The sequence below is a fragment of the Battus philenor genome, unplaced genomic scaffold, assembly GCF_028537555.1.
Source record: "Battus philenor isolate CCGP_79_NKW_IND1 unplaced genomic scaffold, ilBatPhil1.0.hap1 SCAF_27, whole genome shotgun sequence".
Classification (NCBI taxonomy): domain Eukaryota; kingdom Metazoa; phylum Arthropoda; class Insecta; order Lepidoptera; family Papilionidae; genus Battus; species Battus philenor.
The window spans coordinates 8276540-8302088 of NW_027181690.1; the positions used below are offsets into that span (position 1 = coordinate 8276540).

Here is a 25549-nt window from a genome sequence, read left to right on the forward strand (position 1 = left end):
GTAATTGCTTTATGTACATGTATACCATAAATAACTATAATGTAATGTTAAAAAACAAACATTCCACACAAGATAGACACTGTCATAATAAGTTTTTTCTTCTTTTAAATCTACTAATGTAATAAATATAATTTGAATAACAATGATATTTACTTCGTAATTGACATAGTTTGTCAATGTATTTATATTCAGTTATGTATAAATTGTCCGCTGTGAAGGACGTTAGAATAAATAAATAATAGTAATATATATTTATTATGTCTACAACGCTATTTGTGTGTGTAAGCACTTAAACTTTGATAATATATTATCAGGTAATTCCAACTAGGCAAGGTTCGAATTTTGAATCGGTCATCGCATCTAAAGGAAATTCTTTATATAACCTTATAAATTATTTAGGCTTGACAAGAACGAACATGAACTCAATTCTGGAACAGGCTTTTGAAGCAGTACTGGTCATAATTTGGTTAACCTACTACGGGAGTCATCAGCCTCGAACACCGTACCTGGCCTCTCTCCATAGAATCCACATCCGCACGGTTACGTCTCTTGAAAAAACATGAAACTAAAAATGCGTATCATATTTATTTATTTATGTATGTAGTCTTTATTCTAGTAAAAAAATTCAACGGGCGGTCTTATTACTCAAACTCAATTTCTTCCCGTCAACCATTATATCTATTATATCTATAGGTTTCTTGGTGTGACATTACTAATATTTTAAATACCGTGATATATGTGAAATTCTAAATATCATTAAAGAAATCGCATTAACATGTTCTATAATAAAAGTCTCTAAGCATTAAAACTTTACAAAAATGTGTGTAAACTAAAATATAATGTAAAATTGAGATATTAGAGGTAGCATGAATTGCAAGGCGAAGACGTGATGAACCTCGACTTGGCCTTCCTCCGCGTGGGAAGGCAACATTATTAGTTGAAACCTTACATGGTCGTACAAGCCCCGGGAAGTAGTTATGACAAATTATGTATTTAGTTTTAAAACGCATGTAATGTCATAAATGTGCGTTTGGCTTTAAACACTTTTCCACTGATCGTTGACGATCTGCAGGGTCATGATTGAAAATCATTTTGTTTGTGAATTTAGTCACTGAATCATGACCTCTTTCACACAACAGCCACACACATCAATTATACTTGTAAACATATTATATAATAATTAATTATTAGTCTTTTTGTCAGATTTTTTTTTATTGCAGGATTTTTAACTTCAGTGTTCATTCTTTTGTTATTTTATTTTGTAACTAGCTTTGTATTATTGTGGTGTAAAGTTAATGTTCATCGATCTAAATACATGCAGTGTACATGCAGGTTCTTTACGCAATTAACCGTCTTTGCTCCATCCATCCGCAAACGCACGCAAAAAATTCGTGAGTTTACGAACTAGGAACAATTGCGCAATTGTTCCTCTTCTACTGTTTATAATACACTCTTATTATTTATGATTCACTATTACAATTTTTGCACATATACATTATAATTATTTTAAATCAGATCACTTTATCGTTAAATATAATTGTACTTAAATGGACTTTTAGAAATATCGTCATAATTTTTTTTCGAAGTATCTAAGTTTATTTTAACCATATCACATTATACAGTCAGTATATTTAATATCATTATTAAATTAGTTACGAAAAACAATTTATGTGCAAATTGTGCTTATAAAATAAATATTTCGTAAGTTCAAATCTTACAAGTATAGATTCTCTCTTTCTATGTCTATTCGTTTTTCGTAGTTCATTTTTGTTTTTGATTTTTTTTTTCATGGAAAACTTTGCCTGATGATTCCTGATTTATATAAATAGACAAAATCTCTAAAATTAACAATAACTGCGGGACGTTTTAGCATGAATGTTGTCTCCATAAACATTCCTACATAGCCGCCTTTTACACTTCATTCACACTAAAATCGCAATTGTCAGAAGTTTTAGTGGGTTAATAACCGCTGTACGATAGGAACATCTAAATATCTACACATAGCTGAAAGTCGAATTGTTTAAATTAAATACGTAAAGTTTTTTATTGCTGTATAGTGAGACATCCTATACAAGTGACACAAATTATATTCATAATAGACGCTTTACTCTATATACGAACTCGTTCTACCATTAGTCGTTGGACAAAATTTTGCATGGTTCACTGAATTTCGAAAAGATTGTCAATAAGGTAATTATCGTAAAAACGCAAAAAAAATTAAATAAAGGTAATATAAGCTTTAGAAACTAATTTAAATTATTATTCTAAGCCGTGGCAATTGCGTTAAGCAGTGTTTTTGTTGAAATATTTCTATATTTCTATATGCATTAATTGCTGAACAAAATTTAAAAGACCAAGTTATTCTTTTAAAGGCCAGTTTGGTAGCGAACGGGGGTCGCGACTGACGACCTCGCCGATTCCGTATACGGCATAATCTAATGGGCCGTTGCTCCCTGGACGGAAAAAACGCGCTCAATACGGGTTTCGTGGCGCATCGCAATTTACCCAACGCCGGCTAAATTGTCGCTCGCCCGGAGCGCTTTTCTTTATACGTCTATCCGTTCTGTTAGACAGGAGGTACCGTCGGCCTGATTATAGGGAAGATATTGAATATCTTGCTTGTTTTTCGAATCACATTAATGTTATGTTATGAAAATTATTATTTTTAGACGTAAAAATCATTTACATCAGACATCGCTTTAAGCAAATATACTTCTATGTAGTAAATATCACGGGTAGCAACAAAACAACAAAACAAGAAGGCTTCTCACCTATTACAAAATAACCAAGATTTTAAAACTTATCTTTCAGATAACGCACTTGCATATCATTATCTTGTAACAAGATATTTTTTTATGCCCCAAACATTTGATTAGCATCGACTGCATTGCTGCATTGACTTGAACATGAGTGTAATTTATTCCAGGCGACTTGCATTGAATTGACGAGTTGATCCATCAACACATTGAATATTATAAGTAAATCCTCAAAAATTTATTTAAAAATGAATTCAAAATTAGAATCGAGAATGAAGATATTCGTAGACGAACGAAGTTAACCGGTGTATCTCAGCGAATTGACAAGCTGAATTAGCAGTGAGTCAGAACATAGCACACAGGATAGATGACCTTCAAGTTCTGGAGTACAGACCATAGATCGACGAAAGCAGCTAATATATACCCACAAAGTTGGCCTTCGTGGTGGCTTTTTGGCCAGCAGGAGGCGTCTTACGACTGATTATGATACTCGTAATCTGAAATTAAACACGCCGTGTTCAAAACTTGCTGTTATAAGAAATTATGTTTATTTTTTTAAATTAGTTAAATAACTGCATACTATAAAAACTTAATCGAACAATCAAAAGTTAAATTGGATCGACCTTACATTGTAATTGGTGTACCATGTATCGAATTTTTAATTGAAATCCTTATAATACTTTTTCAATTACTATAATTTTATTTCAATTAAAATAATGACCGAGTAATATAACTTAGATTAATTAAATATTAAATTAAAAAGAACTAGCTTTAGAGGGTCTGTAGGTTTAAGCAGTAAAGAAAAACTAGGGTATGGTTTATTTATATACATTCTACTTTGCAGCCGATGGACGCCCACTGCAAGGCACAGGCTTTTCCCAAAGATTGCCTGCGCGCATCAAGCGAATTTCCGAGGCCTGTCATCGGTCCACCTAGTGGGAGGCCTACCCACGCCGTGTCTACCTGCTCGTGGTCGCCACACGAGAACCCTTCGGCCCCTACGGTCATCGGTTGCACAATGTTATTCGCCCTCTGCTAATTCACACGAGCAATTCTTCATTCTACATAATTTACTTTTATAAATTTAATTTAAAAGTGATTTTTTATATTTTTTCTTAAACAACTCTTATTATTAATTTACAGATATATCACTTATATTATAAATTAATAATTGAATTCACAGTCGTTAGTTCAATGCATAGATGGCACTGATTTATTGCATGCGCTACGCTTGCTTTACATAAATTGATCAATTTAATTGGTTAGTAGATTGAGTGCGGGGATGTCCCCATTCTATATGACGTCTATCTTCACCACCAATGAAATTAAGTCTTTAAGACAAATAAAGTAAGTCATACAAGGTTTTAAATATCCAAAATTATGTGAGTTTTTCTAATCCGCACTTGGCCGTTTGCGGTGAATTATAAATAGCATTATCTTACCAAAAAGTTGTGTCCCATACATATAAAACATAATATATATAAAAATTAAAAAAAATGTATAAGTGAGTATTGATTAATGAATGCATACAAAACGATACGAAAGTAATTAACAATCTATCTCTATTGTAGTATTACACAAGTTCGAAAAGATTAAGTCCGAACTGGAACGATTAGTTCATAAATATTTATTATTTTTTTGTGTTACGTAATTTCATTTCGCCAGATGTGTCATCGTAATAGATTAAATACCGTTTAGTTATGTAACTGTGGTTATGGTATTTAGATCATTGTGTCCCTAACACAAAGGTTATTATTGCATGAAGCAAACAAGCGTAATGTCAGCTTTTATGACGTCTAACTTCCATTGAAAGCCTAAAACGATTAGCTAATGGCTTCTTGAGGAACCCGAGTTAACGATCAAACGTTTGATAACATCAACTAGTTTCTTTGCTTAGTATCTATTTGTCGTTTTAAAAATCTTGTACAATCAACCGTGCAGTGAAAACAAGTTATGTTATTCTTATTGACATCTTTAAAAGATTACAATGCTTTTTTGAAATACAAAATCTTTGGTAGCGCCACTTTTGCTCGCCCCAAATGAAACTAAACTTAGTAAAGACCAACGGATCGATGGTTGATTTTACAAAGTAAAATATCTGGTCTACATCTGTTATGCTAACTTACTATGTATGTTAAAATATCTTAAAAGGTCTAATTGTGGAGCATTTTAAATACAATATTTAAAAAATGATGTGTTCATTACTTTATAGGTAAAGTAATTTGTTATAACATCTTGATTGTGGTGTTTTTTTTTATTCGTTGAATACACACTACATCATCAGACTTAGTATTGTCAAAACGCATTGACCAGTGTGTCCAGTTTATTAAAAAACACAAATTTCGGAGTCTCCTTGGTTTCGGTTGAAGTTAATACCGTTAGCCCCGGGGCTTTCACAGCTTCATTGAAACTGAATTTACAGCGCGGAAGGGTCCGTGAACTTAAAAATAAAACAAAAGCTGGACAGACGAATTTCTGTTGTACGATGACGTTCGCACGTAGTAAACCGCTCTACCCGAGTAGAGCTGTGTAGTGTTGATGTTGTGTATGCTACTTGGGACGGCAGCATGGACTACAGGCGAGCCAAGGATGGATCCGGATCCAACCTCGTTCCCCCACACTGTTCGCGGTTGGGAAGCGGACGGCTGCCCTCTGAGAACGGGTGTTGTGTATTTCGGAGAGATCACTTTTTATATTGATTGTATATCGTAGTAAGTTGTATTCTACAAAACTTTATAAATAATTTAATTATAATGCTTTATGGTACACTATGATAATTTTTTTACTTACATACTAACATATTTATTTTGTTTATAGATAAGTGCTGCTACAGTCATTCTGTTTCCCATAGAAACATTTTACAAGAACATGCCCCGTGCCGTAGATCGAACAATCAATATAAAAGCACCTTATTAATAAATAGTTTGAGCTCGATAGCCTGCTGCCGAAATATAACAGTCCAAAGTCTTCAGAGACTACCTCACAGCTGACAATCGCCAACTACGCCGGCATGTCGAGTTACCTTGAAATCCTTCTTTGTTTGTACAGAAATATCTCCATTGCTATGCGCAGTAAGATGGTAATGCGACCCACTTTGCCAGATGGTAAATTATCACCTGTGCCTTTGAACATTCCTAATACTGTAGCACGCAGCTGTGTTGTCGGATATGACGTAATCATTACTTTCGTTTTCGTTAACCACTAATATAGTTAATCATTTTATTTTACCTATTTTATTTTATTTTATTTCTAAATACCGCCTTTAATTACAATCGCGAGTAGTAATAGCTTGCCACAAAAATACTGAAATATTAATCCTATATTTATATTCCTATATTATTCTATATTATCCTTTTAGAATTAGAATTTATGCTGTACTGCATCACATATCTGAGTAAAGGTTCCCATTGTTGGTACTCTTCCTCTTGTCTGTATTTAAGCAACAATTGAGCAAACAATAAAAAATATTTTTCTTTCTTACAGAGCTACTGTACCGTGCCATAGGAAAACGCTGCGTGGTGAATGTCTAGGAAAAACCACATGAGCGCGGCCGCGAGGAATAAATGTAAAGCTTTATTACAGCATATGGACCACAGATTCAACGTAAGGAAATTATATAACATGCTTATGAAAAAAAATTACTTCTTAAATCGTATTTTTTTCAACTTTCGAGTGCTTTGTTATATATATTACTACGGGTAAAAGGTATTGGAAGTCCGTACGTTATTTTGAGATTTAAACCTTATAATTAGTTAAGTTTTGTTGTTGATTTAAGCAAAATGAACTCACGGTATCTATCTTGTCGTTGTGTAATGTTGTTTGGCTATGGAATATGGGCTTGATAATACAGAATTAATATCATCATAATTGCCATTTCTACTGCTGCTCATAGGACATCACCTACAGATTATCAAAAGGACCAGTTGGATGCGACCTGCATCCAGAGTCTTTCAACGACCTTGTCAAAGTCATGGTCTGTCCACCACAATTATTAAAATTAAATCTGATACTGATAAAAGTGAAATAATGTGTTGAATTAAAAAACCGTTGTCTTTCATACATAATCATCGTATAAATAAGAAATTATTATATAGATACTGACCGTCGTAGGAGTCAGGAATGTAGAGTGGCTTCCCGACTAGTTTTCCCTTTTTTCCAGATAACGGTACAGCTTCCACTCTTCTATGCGCCTCCAACACTCGATACAGTAGCACTGGCCTATCCTCTCCTTCGATTTTTACCACACGAGGCAAGGAGAACTTATCCACAAACTCTTTCAATGTCATCACATCACTACTGTCGTCTTCTGGTTCCACGGAGCCGTTGCGTCGTCCGAGGAGGAAGTTGTCAGCCCACTCTGGTGCATTAGGTCGGCGCTCCAAGTAATCCGGCCTTCTCTCGCTGCTCCTGGGTTTGTAGCGTGGGGGACGGTCCCTGCGCACAAGGGCCTCGTTGGCCTCTGCCAGCCATCGTGTGACCAGGCGTTCCCTCTCGACGTCCAAGTAGCGGGGCTTGGAGGCGTCGCAGGCGAAGCGCGCGGCGTCGAAGCAGTACTGTGGTGGCGGTGGACGAATGCGCGGCGGGTAGAAACGCGGAGGCACATAAGCGGGGTGCGGTGCGTAGGCGGGCGGCGTCCTCGGCCCAGAGCCCTCGACTGACGCCGTTCTGAACATCGTTTCAGGCCATTGATGCTACTTCCACCACCTATAACAAACACATATTTTTATTCACAACTAAACAATGGCAGATTTATCAAAAAATCTTTGGGTCAGGCATAAATTTGGTTTAAAAGAAGTTGTTGCTTGTAAGGTCGCTATAATAATTAACGTTTTCATTATTTTTGCTTTTGTGTTTCATATCTCATGCACAAAAATACTTTGGGGGAATAAAGATTATGGAATTTGATATTGGATTCGGATTCTCAAGCGTAACGCACTGGCCATCTTCTATGATGTACCTATTTATGTCCCAGGGAATGGTTTAGTACTTTACCATAGCAACACGGAATCAATACTTTTAAAGTCAACTTTGTTTACTTTTGGGAAGGAGGAAGCCTCTGCAGTCTATACCCAAAAACCAGAAGCTCTTATACGTACGGGCGTTTATAAGGTGAAGTAGACATCATACTCTTTTATAAGAAACCAGTGTTTAACTATTTAACAGGACCAAGCTTCGCGTTTGAAGATACTCTCCCAATCTCTCTTAGCAATTTTTTTTTACTCTGTGATGTTAAGATATACTAAATTTCAATAAGAAAACTAAATAATCATCAATCGTATTGTTTTGTTAAGAAATTTGTGTGTAATGAAATTAATTATTAATTTACATTATAATCTTAAATAATTTCGGTCGAATAGCCTCCGAAACTAGCAACTCAAAACCTACGTGCCCAAACCATTGCGGCTATTCGTTATTCAATCTCAACCGACATATTTATGTGACGGAATAACTAAGTTATGTTATTAGCTAATGTACCGTAATAACGCGTTATTATTTCGCTCGCATAACAAAGCCCGCTATTTATTCAAATCGCACGCTCTTTGTAGACAGACCGCAGACAGCGACCCGGACTCGCTATCTCATTTGTGAATCCTTGGACGTCCGCGACAAATTACGCCTTGATTAGATGGATCCTAAGACGAACAGATATGCAAGAAATGTCTCAGAAATATACATTCGGTATATCGATTGAGAACAAAAATCGGACACCAAACTTTTACACCTTTTATAAAGTAATTATTCCGAAATTTGTAACAGTAATTTATATCTTCTATTACATTGCTATATTCCAATAGCTTCTGGCAGTACAGAGTCTGCAGGAACAGATAGTAAACAATAATTAATTTTAATTTGTAGTAATTCGAAATTTGAAAATGCTTTTTCTTACTGTTTTATGTCCTTACGTGATAAATTATTTCCGAAACTTGATTTTTGGATAGAATGTACAATGCATTAATTAACAGCAAATGATCTATACATTAACCACTTAAAAACTTTTACACCTATTACCAATCAACTTGTATAACTCGCCATCTTTTCTATTACTGTAATAAAACATAAGAACTTGTAGCGAAATAATCACTGTTGTCAAAATGCTTTCGCTCATCTGTCAATCCATCGGTCTACGCATGCGCAGTCTAAGGACGCGCGGCGTATGATTTGTAGGTGGTTGGTAAAACCGCGTCTCATGCCGGAAAATATTATGAAATATAAAAAATGGCGAACGGCGTCAACTGACATATGTGTTGTTGTTTGTAATTTATATTAATTTTTTAGTGCTGTGATGTGGAATTAAAGACTATCTTATATCAATTTTGTAACAATGTTTAATATTTACAAATGAGTGGTGAAAGTTTTACATAAAAATTATTTCATTCGCATAATAAATAATTTATTACGGCGTTGGTGTATTTGAAGTCCCTCTACAAAGAGGGATGAATTTTAAAATAAACTGTGTCTATCTTTCATCCAAGCGTTTTAATTTTTGTGCTTCAGCTCGTAAGGTGATGTTTCTAACATTGCCTACCTAACCTGTTAAAGTCTACCACAAACTTTTTACGTTTACATTACGGTTTTGTTAGTTACTCGTATACTAATTACATATGTGACCTATCTTCTGACAGAAACCGATGCTTACCCGACAGCAGTAACGGGAATGTTATTGATGGCGTTACCAACTAAAAATATTCCTCCCTGCACAAACTTTATCTGCATATTTGTACTCTAACAGCGTTTACGTAGGAGATATCAGCGTGCGAATATCTATAAAACGGCTCCGTACAATTGTGTGACTGTATAGTTTCGTATATACATTGTCTAATAGACAGTTCGTCTGTATAATTTGACTGCAAGAGAATAGTCGCTTATGAATCGAAAGAGCGGCTTATCTTACACGCCCTAGGCGATTCTATTGTAATTTTTTTGTACAATAATATAAAATTTTATTTAACTGTGATAGCCTCTCTTCAATTTTGGTGGATCTTCTATAGAATAGATCCTTTATACTCCTAGGGATTACATGGGATTTTTACCCAATAAATACCTGATGATCTTCTACTACGCAAATACGCAACATCATCATTATCGTATTTCTAGTGTTGAATATCTAACTGCTGTGCTGATCAATAGGGCATCTAATGCTGGATATAGGCCTTCCCTGTAGATTTACAATAGGTTAGATTGGAGCGGCCTGCAATTAGCGACTTCTGCCAACTTCAACAAAGTCTTCTGTTCTCTTTTTAGCTCTTGCCCGACCGGGGTCTGCACTGCAAAATCTAGCGGCCCAAGCAGCCATCTGTCCCATAATGTATGCAACGGTGTTGCAATACTGGACAAAGTCACTTCCCTGTAGAATGTCCAACCTACCCTGACCTCTTACGTATGCTATTTATTTATTTTCATGTTTTTATTTATAAACACTTTTTTGTACACCATAGACAATAATGAGGGAAAAAGAAACAGTTCATATGATACAAGAGGCGCTTTTATCGCTCGAGGCAATCTCTACCGGGCAACTTTTGGATGGAGATGAGAGACATGTAGGAGAGGGCAGTTTAGGGTTTACGAACATATATAAGACAGACATTACAGCTACATAAGATCAGTGCATGTTGACGACCAGCCCTGCTTTACTTTTGTAGGTAATAAAGTCTCCCACTTCAAATGCAAGTGAATACAGATTCACGTTCTCAAAAATTTACTGGACTTTAGGGTGTATATAAAGATTGTATCGAGGAGAGTTAGGACAGTGAACAAAGTCGTAGACATAAGCTAGCGTAACATCGCACGATTGGACAAAAAATATTATTAGTTTTTAGGTATCGCAAACCTTATTATTCTTACTCATAAAGTTCAATGATCTCATGTGACTTATCATTTTTTTTTGTTACAAGTCAGTTAATTTAGATGTGATGTAATGATTATGAGAGTAATTACTATACCGTCCTTACTTGGAAATGAATTAGACAAAAAATGGTAGAAGTTTATTTCCACTATCTCTTAGTCTTTACATTATGCTATATGTGTACACGGGATTTTTTCTTATATATATATATATATACATATGTATGTATGTATGTATACATATGTATGTTACTTTTGGATAGTGGTATGACTTCTATTGAAACATCTGTGATAAGAAGTAGGAATTATATACTGCTACTTTGTTACTTTTACTACTGATGTGGCAAAGGAAATAATAGGAGAAGAAACATGTTTGAATTATATACAGCCAGTTCTCGAGTTACGACTACCTCGACTTACGACCATTCGCACTTACGACGAAAAAATTTCTAAAAAATATGTCAATTTTTATAGTTTTCGTGACATATATATCTAATATAATCATGCACGCTTCTGACGATTGATTTCGATTCGATTGATTACTTATTTATATATGTAGTAATTTAATTAACCAACTAAAATAATAACAATTAAAAACCAGAAATAAAAGTCGTTATATTTGCTTACATAATATATACATATATGTCATATTATATTATTTATATTTGTATGACTTATGACCATTTCGACTTACGTTCGAAGTTGTGGAACCGAACCCCGTCGTAAGCCGAGAACTAACTGTATTTGAAAAAGGAAATCACACTCCCAACTTAAAATAATGCCGCCATACGAAAAAAGTGCCTTCACTTTCTAATTACGGAGTATTTATAATACTGGTGACAGATACATGCATTCCATTTTATAACCTTACATACTACACAAATACAAGGATCTTTTATTTATATATAAATAAAACCAGCTACTACTACTTTATTTATATATAAACATACATATACTACATTTTGTCACCATTTCGATGTAATGCTAAGATACAAAATATGTCCAGTATTGACAGTTATAACGTAGCCGTTATACAATAATATACTCGTAAACATATTGAAAAAGAGCTAAGGTTGAAATGCTGTTTATAGATGTAGTACATGTATATATAATATATATTAATGAATACAGCAGCAAATTCTATACGCAACCTTGGGCATAATGTTAACAACCCAAGAAAAGTCCCCGCCATACTCGGCTCCAGTTAATAGGCTATTTCAAAGCGAATGCCCACATAATAATGCTCCGACTTTGTCATAATACAATGAGGCGTAGGATACTGCATATGGAAAGGCACCTTTTTTGTTTTCTTAGGACCTCTACACACTGCTGTAATGTCTTTGTCGCACTACATACTATCCTTTATTCCTTTATTACATTGCATTACTGAGTACGGAGAAACTTAATTGAGCTGTTTTAATGCGACTAACTATCGTAATCTACATATAGATACAAAACCAATGACTTTATTAAGACAATAAATGTAAGAATGATGTATTTAAATACATTTTTCGAGCACACAAGTGTGTACTAAACCTTATAATCGCAGGTAGCATGTAGTACCATTAAAACTAAGGTCTGAATATTGACGTCCTCTTTAATAAAGCATCGATATTCATTACAAATTTATTCAAACCATTAAACTATTTTGAACCTTACAGTAAAGTCATTAACTCGATATTGAACAAGTAACAAGTCAAGCAACTCGAAAGAATAATTACGAATGCGTCTGTTGAATTTAAAAATAGTTAAAATAGACCTTACTGCTTTGCAATACGACTATCAAATACTTGATGATTTTTTTATCTATACTTTAATATCATAGAGGAGGCAAAACAAAAATGTTACGATTTTTTGCACAATGTTTGCTCTATTTTTGTTCCATTCGAGAATGATTGATGTGCCTTTTTTGTTTCACGCTGTTCTTTGAATTTATGTTTCAATCTTAATATACATAAATCGCAAAGTAATTTCTATATGTAATTAATAATTATTAGCTCTGACAAAATTTTAAATTTATTGTATAACAATAGAGGATTAGCTAGCGATGTAAACACGTTAAAAGGGTGAAGGTGTAGCTCTTTTGCTGACAAATAATGTATATACATATTATTTTTATCATTATTATAACACATTAAAAATAATTATTTACTCTCGCTCCTTGCAAACTTTGTCGTGCCACAGGACAAGATATTATTGTTAAATAAATAAATTTGATAGAGTTATCATATTCAACAGGATGATTTGAAAAGATTTACTAACTTTTACACCTATTAGTACTCTCAATGAATCAATAATTAATTATTTACAATATGATACAGGCCCACTCGCCTTAGGTATTGTTCGCATGTGATAAATTTGTATCTTGTAAAGACTCGTATGTATAGATGTGTACAATAAAGCGAAATGTCCTTTTGCTCATAATGTTTTTAACTTTAGTAATATAAATCGTAAATATATCTATCTATAAGGACGCATTGTATGAACACTTTAAATTATTGATACAGGGAAGACATATTTTATAAAATTCTGTTTGTTAAAAAGTATTTCTTGATAAGGGACGAAATTAAGTTCAAGGAGGACTTATTTGTTAAACCACAGGAGCGTTCGGTTCTCTAAAACGCTAAGCTGTTAGTTGAATACAAAATTTTACGAAACTCTTGCATTAGACGTGTATATAAATATACTACCGTCAATCCATGTCATTGGCCAAAACGAAACAACACCTGCGATAGTTGGTAAAAATTTGTAATGAATGTTATCTTTGCAGCTTTTTACTATTGTTTACAAATTATTAAAGGGATCATAGACTCTCTTAAAAATGATAGATTTTGACGAAACAGGTGTTTTATGACTTAGAGACTGCGGTTGCATTCTTTTGTAGTTTGACGTGTTGCTGTCGGTGTTATTATTTATATTTAACTATTTTGGGTCCTATTTAGTCGCACTTGAGTATTGCCACGCGCAAGTTGTGATATTTACATTATCTGTATTCTGAAATTATTGGCTTTTCCTGCATTTTTTCTTTTGAAAATGGCAAAACGCAACAAAATCACACTTTAACAGCGAAGTGCTGTTTGTCTGCTTCGAGAGGAACGATACAGTGAACGTGAAATTGCTTAGAATTTCTTGCACTATACTCTTGCAAGAAAACAAGAAACAGGGACAAACGCAGATGAAAAAAGAAAAGGTAAACCTAAGACCATAACTATTCAAGAGAATAATTTCATCAGAGTTTGTCTGAATGAAGTCGACGCTTAACAGCGCCACAAATCACTGCAACAATCATCAATAGCTCACGACAAACGCCAATTTTAGCAACAACTACTGTCTAAGAGGATGTGTTGCTGCTAAGAAGCCCAAATTAAAAAAAAAACGGACTAGAATGGGCAAAGACAAATAAAAACTGACTACAGATCAATGTGAAAATGTTCTATGGTATCACGAATCGAAATTTTAGATTTTCGGATTCAATAGTCATGTGTTTGTACTCCGATCAAAAGAAAAAAGAACGAAGAATTATTATTAATTAAATTGCAATTATTAATCAAAGTGTAAAATTAACCGTAGTGCACAATTGTCCCTCCCCCCTTTACCCACGCAATATTTGTATACATAGTAACGGACAGAGCCAAATACAGTCAATAAGACCGCTAAGAGTCTATGTATACAATAATGTGTAAATAAATAAATGGAATAATATTGCTCAATAGTGAATGGTTGTTAGGTGATTGGAAAGAAAGAGAATAAAATGTTATTATGCATTTTAATCTCCTCGTAAACAATTCACTACCGGTCTTATAAAACGGTACCTTATAATAATGAGGTTCATTAAAAGCCTTCGTCGGAAAACCGTCGAGATTTATTGGATGAATTAAATCTGGTATCTGAAGTAAATCTAGACTTGCGTAGATGAGAATATACTTAGTGTTTATTGCGACGCATTAGAATTGAAACTGAACAATCTATTTGACAGTATAATTTACTAGCAATTTATTTAATTGTACATTTAAATGTTTACTTGTTTTTTTCTTCACACATACTTCATGTAATTGTGGAAGAAATAGCTTTTGTAGGGTTTTTAAAAGGAACAAATTCAGCCTTGCATACATCGCTATATTTTAATGATTGCGATACTACAGATTTAGAAATAATCGTCTTATACTTGACTAACATTGTTACATTTTTTGTGATGAAGGAAACAACTCTGTTCCATTTTCCCGCCGGTTCATTACCCACCACTACTACATTCACTAACTTATATTCGTCTGGCCTCAATAATTCTTCTCCTTCTTCTTTTCAGCCTATGGATGCCCACTGCAAGGCATTTGTCTCTCCCAAATATCCACGATTACCCGTCCTGCGTTGTTCGCATCCAGACTTCCCGCAACCTTTGCTATTTCGTCGGTCCATCTGGTGTCCCCTATTATCCTCGCTTGTAGTCACCACTGGTGAACCTTTCAGCCCCAAAATCCATCGGTTGCACTAGCGATCAGCCTTGGCCACCTTTCGGCTGTTACATCGAAGGTAAGGGCTCCGGTGCTCCAGTGGAACATCTAATAAATCGGCAACAATTATGAATAAATCGCTTGAGCTTAATTACAGTAGATATCTATGTTAAGCGTCTTCTGCGCTGAACTATCACAGGCCCGGAAAAAAACCATTTGTCTATGGTAGAAACAAATTATCCTTATTTAACACGCCACTATCGCAACATAGTATTTACTGCTAATACGAGTATACGGTCAATCAATATCATTGCTGACAGTTTTTAAAATAAAAAAACTTGAGTTGACAGGCCAGATTTCTATTACCCTAATGGAAATTAAACTAAATTGACTTAAAGTCTTTAAGAAGATTTTGATTTATGCCGTCAGAAAAGGCAATTCAGTTACTAAAGCAACCTCTATATTTCAAAATATATTTGTTCTGTCTTGTATTTTGCTGGTAGTTTTACAGTCAAAAATACTTACAATCATAAGATTGTAAGTATTTTTGACATAAGTCCCAGGTGGCAAGTGTAAACAAAAGATTGTATTGGATTTTGAATTTAAAATTAACACTCCATTGTCGAGGATAGAGCGTATCACTTAGCGTACGGAGAACGTCCTGATCCACCTCTCGCTTTGTATAACTAAACACCTGTTTTTACATCCTTTGGTGTTGTTTATACAGGATGATTGGTTAGAGGTGTAAAAGCTTATAAGGAATGAATGTATAGCTCATTTGCTGTCAAGTAACGTAAGGTACACCCTTTTCAAAATCAAAGGCTTAAAAAATATTAAATTACGTAATAATAATACCATGTGGTATAGCGTTTTCAAAAATTGTGATCACTTAATATAAGAAATAATTATTGTTTGCTATATGTTTCTGCAGACTTTGTAGTATAAGAAGTTACTGGTAAGTCGCTTTCTAATAGAAAAAATAAATTAAAGGGAGATCACATTATACAGAGTGATTGTAAATAGTTGTAAAAGCTTAAAAGCTAACTTTTTTCGGCTAAATGAACATTCGCCCCAAAATTCATCTCTCTTATAACTTTTACATTTATAAACAATCCCTCTGTATATCAACGATTTCCTTGTATCTACTAACTCAACGTGACATCTCTGAAGCCATAAAATTTAGAGAAGTAAAATTAAGTAAAAATGTTTTTTTTTTGCCAAGGAAAGGTCAGCTAAGAACGGATTTAACTAAACTCCATTCGAAAGCATTGTTGAGGAGTCACTAATAAAAAATTTATATTTTAAAATTGTAATTCATAAAGGTATACTTCATAAGAATGGATTTTATGAAATTACACCCAGTAAAGACAGTGCAGATGAAGCGGGGCGAAAAATAACTAGTAATTATATAAAAAATATTAGAAATATGCTTAGAAGCGTTAGTAAATAATTTGTCGTTTGTTGTCAAATCGAATACAGGTAGCAAAAGTCGCATTCCCCGCCCGCCACCCATGTATTTGAAACAAAGGCTGCGACATAAATTTGTTGCAAATCCGTTGATATTAGTCAGCTTATTGCGATTGTCCGTTCAGTTGAAACGGTCATAACTCTTGTCATTATAATTGTAAGCCCTTAAACTCACCTACATACTGCGCACAATGTCCGATAATTGCATTCAAAGACGAAGAATGCCGCCCGAGCTGTTGCAATGTGATACGCTTCACTCGATAAATGTATATAGATTTTTCATTATATAAATATCTATATATACTATGAATTAATATTACCTTCAGAGTATATTAGTAAAATAGAACGCAACTCTATTCTGTGGACTTCTAGAAAGAGCTTCATCACTAACTACCCATTTTTGAATCCTTCACTATTGCTGTCATAGATGATTAATTTTAATAATATTTAATTAATCAGTAAATTATACCTAATTATGCATTGTACGTATTTGACACGGAGTTGGTGACTTACAAGATGGACCGACGACATAGTCGCTGGATGCAGTGCAAGTCCGGTAACCGTGGCGATCTTTAGTGAAGGCCTAGGTCTTGCAATAGACATCCACCGGCTGACATAGTGATCATTATGGTGCATTGTTATATGTTGTTTTACCATAAGATAAACAAACCTGCATTATGTTCGATATATTTGTACATACCAAAGAATTCCATGCGCGTTTTAAGACGAAAGCGATACCGTTTCCTTTTCGCTTAACCCATAGACGCCCACTGCGAAATATATCCGTTCCGAAAAGATATCTATGGAAGATATACCATAATCGCCAAGCTTAGCTGGCGGGTTGGCGATCGCAGTTTAGTATTATGGTACGATGCTGCCCATCAAGAATTAATGCGCGTGTGAATTATTAGACTGTATCACGGGGTTCAAACCTGCAACTTATGACTTCAAGTTTTAGTCCTTTACCGCTGGGATACCATTGCTCGACCATGCTACCGCACATCCTCACATGCCCACAAATAAATATATTTATAGTATATAGTAGTGGTGGACTAGTGGCGCTTTCACAATTATTAAAAATGTAAAACGAATTAAGCTTAATCAACTGTACCTACCACAGTTTAAAATGAATAATTTATCATGTTTAGCATTTTAGTAAAAAAAATATGCCTTGGTCACATATTAGAGACAGAAGCTCTTCCCAGATATTACGTTAAAAACCATCGCAGGTTTAACTTGAAAGATGCTATTTTAAGAGAACTTAATTTCATTCTAGTGTCTGACAACTTAGTCTCTTCTGATATTCTGCGATTACTTAAGAATTATAAGTGGATAATAACATGAATAAATAAGTTAAATTAAAACCATATTGTGTAGCCTACTTAATATATAAATTGGAATTAAATAATATTATATAAGAAACAATAATAATCAGCAACATATAGGCTGTTCGTATAGTTTAATGAAAATCTAACGCCAGAAAATACAAGATAAATGATTTGCGTATTAGGATGCTGCATATTGCAGCGAACCGTGCAACACAGACAAATGACGCGACACCCGCGGCGCTGTGCAACTATCAATCAATATTCAATACATAGTCCGTCAGTGCTGCGAGAATCACTTAGGGAGTCCTCTCCGCTATTCCCTTTAATGAGCCGTTATGGCAGCGAATAGCGAGTATCGTAAAATGCTACCATAAATAGCGAAGATAATACTGAACGTATATTTTAACATAGACAGTGCAATCTTGAAAATATACATCGATTCTTTTTTTTAGATGATTTTTATTGCGAAGACATATCTATGTCATTTCAAACGTCTATCTCTAAAAAACCTAAAAATTATTGATTTAACATTAATTGACATTGTATAGTTATACATTCACCCCTCTAAAATTTTTATACCTACATCTGATCATACTACAATATGAACCTTTATGACTTTCTCGTTGATATATGTTTCGTTAAACGAAAATAATGAAAAATACTTGATTAATATACACATCCAAACTTTGTCTACGTGTATGTAAAAAGATTCCTTACCTTTACTTTTTATAAGCATTAGGAATAGAGACAATCTTATATATTTCTCTAGGTTACATAAAATTAGTGTTACCTTTATAAGCAACTGTGTACTTTAACAATAAGCCCTCTATATATATAAATAAATTAACAATGGAAGAAATATCGAACTACCAAGTAAAAGATTTTTAAGTATATGTAATACTATATAGAATTGAATTACTCTAAATACTGTATAAAAGATGTGATATAAAAGATGTGAGTAATCCCAAAAAAAAACTCGCGACCTGAAAGATGCTGAAAACTCTTTTCAAATTAAGTCGCGATAAGCGTAGTATTATCCTAAGTTGAAGTAAATATAGGAGAGCCTTATTTGGTTCTGTATTTACTGATAGCGTACACAAGTCGTTGTCATCGTCGTTTCAGCCCATAAACGCCCACTGCAAGGCATAGGTCTCCACCAAAGATATCTACGACGAGATATATGATGATCGCCACGCATGGCAAGCGAGTTGGCGATCGCAGTGTGGTATTATGGTACGCAGAAAATCCTGCAGCCTATCCTCTTGAAACCTACTTGTAAGCAGGGGCAATTCTACATAACTAATGCACAAAGTGTGAATTATTTAATATCGCATCACGGGAGTCGAACTTGCGACCTACGACAACATGTTCCACTACCGCTGGATTACCACGCACATAAGTAATCACTATAGATTGTTAAAAACCTTCTGAACGACTGATGCTTTAAGAGTTCAATAACTTTAGAAAATCGAACCTGATATCTGCTATTGTTCTTAATTTGTAAAAATTCCGAATTTTACGAAAGTTATTGAATAGAATATACCAAGTATTCTATTCAATAACTTACTTAACAAATGTGGCTTAAATATACGTGTTTTATTTTTCGATCATTATTTATTAATGATTATCTTGTGCAATCGTTTATGATGTTAACTCGTTAACTATTGTATGTATTCTCAAAATTAACGAAATGTAAAATAAAATAAAATCATTTCCAGTTTCAAAAGTACAACCGTTTCGTTAAATACAACATTGTTGTAGCAAGAGATACGGGTATCCGTTAAACATTTTTGTGTGTTTTTCGTTTAAGAAAACCATAAAAGGTATACCACCGGGAGCTATGTGTAAATTAAACACGATAAATTCAAAAATATTTTTTTTTGGTTTTTAAACATAGACTATAGCAGGTGTGAAAAACAAGAGTCGGTTGAATTTTATAAAGGCGCAACGCAATTTGTTTACACCTCGCTATTTTTCAACGTATCATAAATAATTCATATCACGAAGGTATGCGGTGTGAATAAAAATAATTGATCCTGTCGCATCACAGCATATCTTGTATTCATAAGAACGTTTAATTTGTTGGCATTATTCCATTTTAAGTCTTATCTGTGGACATCTTCGATTTGCTGCGAGGAAAAACTTCAATCATAATATTAATTTCATATTTGCAGTTATAAAGAATGATAAGAATTCTCTTTGTTCATACAGATATATTTTAAAAAATATCAAGGGACATATCGCTGTAAATAAATAAATATTTTAGCACATTTATTTATTTATCTACAGGTAGCGTAAGATCCGTCATCGTAGCAGTCTTTAGGGAAGGCCTGTGGTTTACAGTGAGCGTCGTGAAGACATGTATGTCATTTTAAAACTCTGCGTTTACAAACAGAAAAGAATATTTGTAAAATGTAGATAGAAGAAAGTTAGCTAAACTACAAAATAGTCATCATCTCATCATCATATCAGCCGTGACCGGTCTTGGACTATAGTCATAACCCTATTAACCTCATCACATGTTCGGGGTAAATAGTAACATTTATAATCGGTTCATATACTCTAGGACTCATAAGAAACCTTGGATCTGATGCTAATTTCGTAAATATAAAAACAATGCAATATTAGCATTCAAATGTACGAGCAAATTCCTCTCGAGGCCATTAGGCTTCAAGCGCTGATGTTTAAAACATTTTTTTTTTGTCTGTAGCAATCTGACCTGCCAAGATTAAAATTATAAATGGAATAGTTTGCAAAAACTGGTTGTTTAATAGATCGTCCACGTGTGGAGAACATTGATGTAATAACCTCTAAGGTACTGCTCACAATAGATGCGGAATTTGCTAAACGAATATTTTAATTGTTTTCGAAATTCAAATTTCTTTATTCTTTTATCAACAAATTAATTTTACTTATAAAATATTGTAAAGATTAGCATTGTACTTATAATTAATAAAAACCACATCTGGTTTTATTAACTTTAATAACAATACCACCATTAATTGTTTCTTAATATTTTTAATATACATTGTTAATTTTATATAAACGTCATTCAAGGTAAAAAAGGTAAAAATTATTATTACATTTTAAATGTATTTATTTATTTGACGTAACAACATGTAAACCATTAATAAGTACATAATTAAATGAGTAACTTGTCGTGTTGTTACGTCGAACTAGAGCATCACTAGGAGCAAGAGAAATTTTGAAAGATTATGATTGGAAGAAATAGTTATGTCAATACCGTTGAAGGTGGTGGCTGCGAAAAAAAAGTTGGATGAATGTAATATATCAATATAACGTAATACCATGTATCGTATTTCACGCGTGCTACTACGTCCTACCTCTCTCTCTTTCCCATACACACATACATTCACAAATACGCACACATACTCACTCTCACTCAGATATACTCTTTAAAAAAGATTTGATTGTTAGTTCTGTGTAATATTTAAAATATTGTAATAAAAGATAAAGCATGGGCACCTAAAAGGAAGCGTATTTATTGATCCTCAAACTTGTAAATGTAGGGACAGGCTGAGTGTGTCGTAATATTGGTGTGATATCTTGACATGGGTATGCACTTCGTATATTCTCTCTGTAGTAAATTGAATAAATTACCTTATTATATTACGTGTCCGTGTGAGCTGACCCTTAAAGCGGTATATGAAAAAATCACAAAAAAACCGACTCAAACAAATATAACCCGATGTGGAATCTAATTAAGCGTTTGATTGACACAATCATAGAGATCTTTTTAACGAATGTCCTATCAAATTACCGAAAAGGTTGTAGACCCGATCCTCGTGCACCGGATAATGAATTGTATTCTAAACTTATTGTGAAATGTTCGAATGGTTTAAACGCCTCATTCTTTTAGTACATGCACGTATAACGCTTAATGGAAATTATGTAAGCGGTGTATAAAAGATTTTATTTCACAGCTGCATTACAACAGCTTAATATAAGATTTTTTTACACGTAATACCAGTAAGAAAAAGACGAATAGACCATTGAACTAGTGATAAATAAAGTGCCTCACCTAACACAGTGTATTGTTGTAAAGGGCTCTATTAAACACCACTTCTGTGCTGTTATGTCAATGCATTAAACTATGATTAGACAAATAATCTATTGTGTATGTTAATTTCAGCCAGTCTTGGCACAGTCGATGACCACTTAGATGTCAAGAAAAATATGCTAAGTGCATGTGTACTTAAAATATTTAAAAAAATAATTTTCCTATTTATTAATTTTGGCATAGTCAACTTAATTTACTGTGTCTTGGTAAAAATCTATACTAGATGTTAACTTTAGTACTCGTTTCCCTATCTTGTTTTTGGTACAGGGATCTGTCTTATTTTCTTCCTCTCTCTCTCTCCCATCCTTCACAATTTCTATCTTTCTTCCCTCTTTCATCCTTCATGTTTTTTATCGTTCTCCCACATTACATTCACTCATCACCTCCCATCTCTCTCTTTTATTACACTTAAAAACTAGCTACACACCGTATGTGACGTAAAAATAATCGTACTGCAACATTACATTATTTGTTTTAAAACTTTATAGCCCATTAAGTGTCATACAGGGTGACCTAACTTCAAGATATGTCCTCTCCCAGCCAGTCTCTATATACTTCATATTTTAACTTTAAAGTACACTAATAATTCATTGCAAAGATATTCAAATTTTAAATTAAAATTTATATTATAATTCCTACGATATTTTGCGTAAAGTGAGTAACGTACGCTGGGGAAGCGAGTAACAGGATGAGAGCCGTTATAATGATTGCACCTGTTGCGAATAGAAAAATGTAATTACATACATTTCCACGGGCTTCGACAAGGCGTCAGCCGTCAGGAAACGCGACAGGAAGATTCCTCAGGCCAACTTGGAAATATCCTGCTAAAGCTGTTCGTATGTACATTTTACTGCGACAAGATTCAACGCAAAAAATAACAAATCACAGTAAAAATACCATTACTTCATTTGTTTTAAAAATGCAGAGGACCATTTGTAGAAGAAATGTCGGAATCGTGTACACAATGAAAGAAAGCAGCAGCAAAAAAACCAAGGCTAAACGATCTTTGGCAAGGAGAAAATTAAATAAGTAAAAGGCGTTTAACCCAAATACAATTCATACCTATAACCAATTCATAACCACAATAACAGTAGGTAAATGCAAACACACTTAATAAACAATTGAAAAGTAAATTATTTTAATAATTAAACAACAAAGAGGCCATACATTTATTTTTTGTTGTATATTATATATGTTTTATTATTTGTTGTATATTATTGCTGATTGCTTTTACTGTCATTTTTACGTAGCTAATTAACTGCTTAAACAAATGAAGGATGTTCCATGTGATCTCTGTGTTTGTCACGGTAAAAATAGTTTTTATTATTTTCCTCGCAATTTTTCGCTTATTTTTACATACAAGAATCTTCCTCGTGTATTCATTCATTTATGTCAGCCGATAGATACCCACAGCAAGACATAGACCTCCCTCGAAGATCACCAAAATGACCGGTCTTGTGGTACCTGCATCCAGCGACTTTCCGAGACTTTGATTGTATAATCGATTCACCTAGTCCTTTTTCATGTCTTAACGAAAATATGAAAAGAATCTTGACTTATCTTGGCCGGCCAGTTAGGCTGATTTTTGATGAAAAACGTGTTTGCATGCATGGTTTCAATCAAATCCTGCACCTTTTATTTCTGATAAAAAAGGTGTTTATTTCACTATTTTCTTACAACTTTTCCGATTTTCCTCTCTATAAGAACCTTCACACTCACTAACAGATACAGTTTAGTTATTGGTGTTAAAACTTTAAAGTGAGTAAGACATAGTATTTACACATGTCCAATCACCCTGCAGAAACGAACGGTAATCAATAACTAACTAAAAATAACTAAAAAATCGGGCTACTATATTAATATATAGTATAGTAGCCCGATTTTTAAAAATATCATTTCTTACTAAAACATCATTGCGGTATTTATTATTTTTGTAACCATTGATTGACAGCAAAACATACATTCTCCCCTTTAAGTTTTATTATCAATAGTCAATCATTCTGTATATACGAAAAAAAAACGTTAAACTGTTGCCAAAATATATTTGCCGATTCACTTTTAATTCATATCTACGTTGTGATAAGTAATAAGGGTAATCCAATAGAAATACCGTTTTCTACAGTCCATACATATCCATCGTCGTTGATATACCGTTACCCGAGAGAACTAAAGGTCTAGACCTCGTTACTAATCACCTATTCACCCGTCTCGTCTGCCCGTTTGTAATACGGCAGCAAATTATTATATAACATGACGTATTCTTACGACTGGGTCTAGTTCACGATCTTTCAGATATTTTAGGGACCTTTGACGTTAAAAATAAATTTATGAAAGTTGTGTTGTATTTTATATAAAAAAATTATGGCTAAATGAAGAAAATTTCTCATGGAAAGAAAACGCCAGAAAATTTGTATTAAACTAATAATAACATAATTTTTCGTTTTTCGCACGAACCACAGTGTAAATAAAAACTCAATTTTTTTATCAAAATTGAGTGGTCAATTGGTTGAGCTCAGGACGATTTAAATTTTTTTATACTTCCGTTATCCTACGAAGAAGGTTCTTATGGACAAAAATAATAGAAGCATAGCTAGAAATATGGTAAAAAATGACATTTTTGTTAGTCCATAGATGAATAGCAGATAGATAGAAATGGCAGACCATAATAAAACACTCGTCTCTGGCTGTCAAATATTTGATGTCAACTATAAAAGGCCTGTCTCTAATTCCAAATCCGGTAGTAAAATGCATATGATATAACGACCCAGCCGAGGTTCGCGAAGTAGCACTCGAGTTAAGTTACGTAAACAAGGTTTAGGTTACGCACCTTCTGTGCTCTGATCCCACATGCCCGTGGAATTAGTAAATGCTAATAAACAACTGTGTAGCTCTAGACAGAAATTAAAAAAAAAAACTAGCTCTCACACATTTGACGCCGGTAAAACAAAAAAGGACATTTAGAGAAAAAAATTATATGTGTTTTAGTACAAAAGCAACATGATGAAAATATGATATATTTGAAACCTTAAAATCAAACACATTTTTGCAAGTGGTCGTCATTGATTATTAAAACATTAAAGCATTTAATAAAATGCACCCCCAGGACCAAATTTCATTTATGTAAATTTGTATTAGAGAGCGTATAATATTTGACAAGACGAAATCTATTAGGGCAGCTTTTATGTTATACACCAGGTGTAACCAGGAATTAAAACAAATGAAAACTTTCTCTAACTTTGACCTCAATATATATAAATCCCTATGATTTAGAAATTAAAAAATGAAACAAGAAATCCAAAGTTATTACGGATGATAATTGTTATTAAAATCTGTTAGCTTAAAAACCTATAAGAAAAGTCCGCTGACTATTAACAAAAATTGGTTATAAAATTTTTAACTAACACCTGAAAGAGTTACAATTCCATCGTATATTCACGTTTCACATCATATCCCTTTTATTTCAAATTTATCTATAATCGTATTACATAATCGCACGAAACGTAATTTTGACTGGATATTATTAGGGCGTAGTTAAAATAGATTTAAAGACAGTAAACACAACGCAAAAACGTGAACCAAAAAATTCGGAAATATTAAACGCGAATGTAAAAATAAAGGCACGTACGC

The 25549-nt window shown here is 33.6% G+C and overlaps 1 protein-coding gene across 1 annotated transcript in view; it reads right to left on the minus strand.

The window, feature by feature from the left end:
- Positions 1-25549, minus strand: part of B4 — a 170766-nt gene that overhangs the window by 93455 nt on the left and 51762 nt on the right. Inside the window, exon 2 of the mRNA XM_068768841.1 lies at positions 6859-7460. Within this exon, the coding sequence (XP_068624942.1) occupies positions 6859-7429 (571 nt within the window). The 5' untranslated portion in view covers positions 7430-7460. The remainder of the gene's footprint in view (positions 1-6858; positions 7461-25549) is intronic.